Here is a 4,149-nt window from a genome sequence, read left to right as displayed (position 1 = left end):
CTTAGTCATGTATTGTCTAATTCTAGAATTGTGAATTAACTTAGCCTTTAGAAAGAAAGATTTGCCTAAAAATGCTTTACAGATCATTATTTTTGCTTTTATATGTAAAGGAAGGACAAACAGTGTTTATTATCTTCCCAGCTATTTGCCTCCCCAACTCTGTCAGCCCACAGTAGGGGCTTCATTTGTGCACTCACAAGACTGCTTTACACATGGCACACTTGTTGCCATGGGTCTTGCCATCTGGGCCACGCACGGGATCATTTTCTCGTGTGCAGAAAAGATTTCCATCTTGCAAAAGGCTCCGATATTCACTGCACCTATCCTAAAAGGAGGAGAAAAGGCAAAAGCTTGGGTATTTTCTTGGAAACCACTTTGTTGGGGTCCTACTAAGTGCTTCCTGGAAAAAGGAGAAAATGACCTAAGGATTTTTTTCTTTTTTGCGTCTGGCAATTGTTACTTTCAATTCCTACTAAACACACAGGACTTAAAAGGCAGTTTCTCTTTCATTTTCCTTGAGATTTAGCCCCCAAGTCCAGACTGAACCTGCAATCACAAACAAGCAAGAATCTTTTAATGAAGTAGGTTCTCTGGGGACTGGTCGCATTCCTTACTCAGGGTTTAGTGTCCGTCTCTGTTACAGTGCAATAAAAACACTGGACATATCATAGAACCAAAAAAATTCAGGTTTAGCTAGAACTTCAAAATTTATCTGGTCCAACCATCTGTACTATATCTCAATCCCCTTTATATCATGCTTGCCAAGGAGTTGGTTTTTTTGCTTTGGAACACTTGCAGTAATAAGAAGTTCATTACCTTTCAGATAGTTCATTCCAACATTTCAATTAGATAGTTCCCACAAAATAACCACAGTGCTACTTTAGGGAGCTCTTAGAAAATAATAAGTCCTATGGAATCCCTACTCTTAGGGTTTGATGTTTCTAAGACCTCATTGCAATTGGGATGAGTATGTCCTTCAGACCAGTAAGCAAAGTCAAAGTATTTTACTTCCCTCAGAGAAACTGAGGATATTTTTCTCCTTCCACAGAGAGTCCTTCAGATATGTGGAGAAAGCTTTCTTGTCCTTCTCCCAGAACACCCTATGTTATCGTCCAAGAGTATCCTCCAGGTACTTCATTCTGTTTTAATCATCTGTACCATCTCTTATTCTGAATTCTTCCCCTTTCCTAAAGAATTTAACATAATATTCCAGGTAGGTCTGGACAAGCACTAACATGTTGACAACTATATCATATTGTTAATTTTAATTCCAGTGTGCCACCAAGAAACCTCAGCTGAGGGGTGTTGCCTCTCTGTGCCTCAGTTACCTCATCTATAAAATGGAAATAATAATAGAATCTATTCCATATAGTTAAAATAATGATGGCCAGTATGCAAAAAGTATTCACTATATGTCCTGCATTGTTGTGAGAATAATGTGAGGTAATACATGCATGTATATATATCTACAATGAGTAACATCTAGGAAGCATTAAATAGTCATAAATGTTAGCTCCAGAGTTATACGAGGAATTGACAGAGAATGAGCAAATCACTTAAGATCATACAGTTAATTACTGGTGACAATTAGAATTGAATTTGTGGGGGCTTCCGATTGTTTTATTTGTTTGTTTGTTTATATCTTTTAGTTCAAGTTGAAACTCAATGAGGACAAAAGTGAGTTTTTCTCCTAACTCTGTCTGCTTTAAGGTTCACTGTCAGGTTCCTTAACTGGTCATATTTAGCAAAAGAAATATGATATGAGAGGATAGTTTGTTGGTAGTAGCTAATGTGAAGTCAGAAATTGTCTCATTCTGAAGAATTTTCTCTGATAGATGTTGAAAAGTGAATCATAGGACCTACTCATATTATTTTTTAAATTCAGACTCACAATTGTGGGAAATACAAGCAAACCAACCGTACAGAATTCCAAATGTGATGCTTTTCTTTAGCAATGATTTTCAATATCAAAAGTTTTTGATGAGGGCAAGGAAATAACTGTAAACCTGGAAAAATATACCTGGACTCAGTCTTTTTGAAATCAAGCCAATATTATCTGGGCAAGTTGCTTTTCTTTTTTTCCCCAAATGCTGGCACCAGAAATAGTTAAAGGGAAAATAATAAACACACCTGGTTTGACCAAATGTGGTCATCAGAAACGACACGGTGTGTTAGGAATCATGCTAGATTTGGTGCCAGGAGGTCTAGGTTTGAACTCAATTGTTTCCACCTTTCAATTGTGAAAACTTTGAAATATGAAGATATGGATTCTGATACCAACACTCCCACTGACTTTCTAAGCAAGTTCTTCTTTCTTTCTCATTTTAAATCTTCATTTAAAAATATGGGAATGAAAGAAATCAGGGGGTTTGCAAACTATGACCTGTGAGCAAAATCTGACCTATCACCTTTGTTCAAAATAAAGTTTTACTGGAACACAGACATGCCCATTTGCTTGCATATGATCTCTGGTTCCTTTAGAGTGACAGCAGCAGAGTGAAGTATTTGCAACAGAGGCTGAATAGCCACAACTTAAAATATCTACTCTTTGGCCCTTTAAGAAAAGTTTGTCAACCCCTGGACTAAGCAAACCTTGAGTTCTCTCACATAGGCTTTCAGTAATTTTAAAATAAATTTTAAAATAAATTTCAGTTATTTTTAAAGAGAAACTGCAAACCCTCATCCTTTCATTGTGGTATGAACCTTCCATGACAGCTACCTTGTCAGCTTCTCTCTTAACTTTTATTTCAGAATCAACTTCTTCTTTTTCTTTTGCTTCTTGCTGGCTGTAAGAGAGGAGGGGGATAAGAGGGGACAAATGATTCCTAGCACCCAATACATATTATCCCAAAGGGGAAATCTCTCTAGATAAAAATATTCCATTACTTCCACAGGTCTACCAACTTAACTTGGGAGTAGAAAGGTAAATGCACACCCAAACATACTGTTCTTCTTGCTATTACTGTTGCTTAAAGAATAAGATACACATGCCATAGCAAACCAGTAAATAAATTATCACAATATTTCTTTTAGAAAATAAAGATATTGTCCTTCTCCCCAGAAAGCAGCTAGGATACTGAAAAATAGTGACTAGATGTGAGCAGATTTCCAATTTGTAAGACCCAATCATTACCTCTTTGGGTTATTCATGACAGTCTGCATGCAGAGAAAGGTCCCAGTCCTTGCATGCCATTAACTCTGGGGAATTTGCCCTTGGTACATGGTCCCCCCTTGATGGTGATTCAAGCACCTTTCAGAACACTCAGGACACTACACAGAAATGTGCTAACCATATGGCTTGATAATAGCAAATCCCCAAACTCAATGCAACGACAGCCTTCCTTTTCTACATCCTAGAGAAAACCTTCCATGACATCTCTCTCGCCTGCTCCAGGCCCATCTTCTACACTCAGCAGTGGCTGTGGCTGCAGCTCTACTCACAAGAAGGCCTCGCACATGGAGCAGGTATTGCCGTGGATTTTCCCATCAGGGCCCTCGATGGGGTCATTCTCTCGGGTGCAGAAAAGTCGTCCATTCCTCACATAGTTACGGTATTCACTGCACAGCTCCTGACAGATGAGGAGGGATTTAAGAATCAGGTAACTAAATACTGGCAAACTCCCTCCATATCACTCCTTTGAAAATCATAATATAATGCCCCAGGACATAATGGATGCATGGGAAAAGTGATTCAGAAGGTGGATATTAGCCACCATGTTTTTTCAGAGACCCGGATCACATGTTATTTGGAATATAAGATTGCTGTTGCCTATCTCATTAGAAGGCCTTCTATTCAAATATTATTCTCTGCTAGGCACTCTGAGAGACATAAAGAAAAACAATTTATTGTCTCTTTTGTAAGGAAATTTGTGGCAGGCAGGACAATAGCTCCCAATCCCTGAATTTGTATAAGTCCTAATACCCATGACCTGTGAATACACAATTTGCAGGGAAAAAAAGGACTTTGTGGATGCGATTGAAGATGGGGAAATTAAGATGGGGAGATTACCATGGGTTATTCTAGTGTGCCCAATGTGATCACAAAGCTCAGCCCTTAGAACTGGAAGAGTGAGACAGAAGAGACAGTGGGAGGGAGATGTGACTACAGAAGGACAGTCAGAGATGCAATGCTGCTAACTTTGCAGATGA

General features: G+C 38.6%; 1 protein-coding gene across 1 annotated transcript in view; it reads right to left on the bottom strand.

Moving 5' to 3' along the window:
• Positions 1-4,149, bottom strand: part of SPINK5 (serine peptidase inhibitor Kazal type 5) — a 154,901-nt gene that overhangs the window by 25,562 nt on the left and 125,190 nt on the right. The window contains exons 22-24 of the mRNA XM_019633652.1: positions 3,442-3,569; positions 2,720-2,786; positions 198-325 (exon numbers count right to left, since the gene is read on the bottom strand). Of these exons, the coding sequence (XP_019489197.1) occupies positions 198-325; positions 2,720-2,786; positions 3,442-3,569 (323 nt within the window). The remainder of the gene's footprint in view (positions 1-197; positions 326-2,719; positions 2,787-3,441; positions 3,570-4,149) is intronic.

Source organism: Hipposideros armiger, unplaced genomic scaffold, assembly GCF_001890085.2.
Source record: "Hipposideros armiger isolate ML-2016 unplaced genomic scaffold, ASM189008v1 scaffold_1367, whole genome shotgun sequence".
In the NCBI taxonomy this organism is placed as follows: domain Eukaryota; kingdom Metazoa; phylum Chordata; class Mammalia; order Chiroptera; family Hipposideridae; genus Hipposideros; species Hipposideros armiger.
This window is presented reverse-complemented; position numbering and strand designations above follow the sequence as displayed.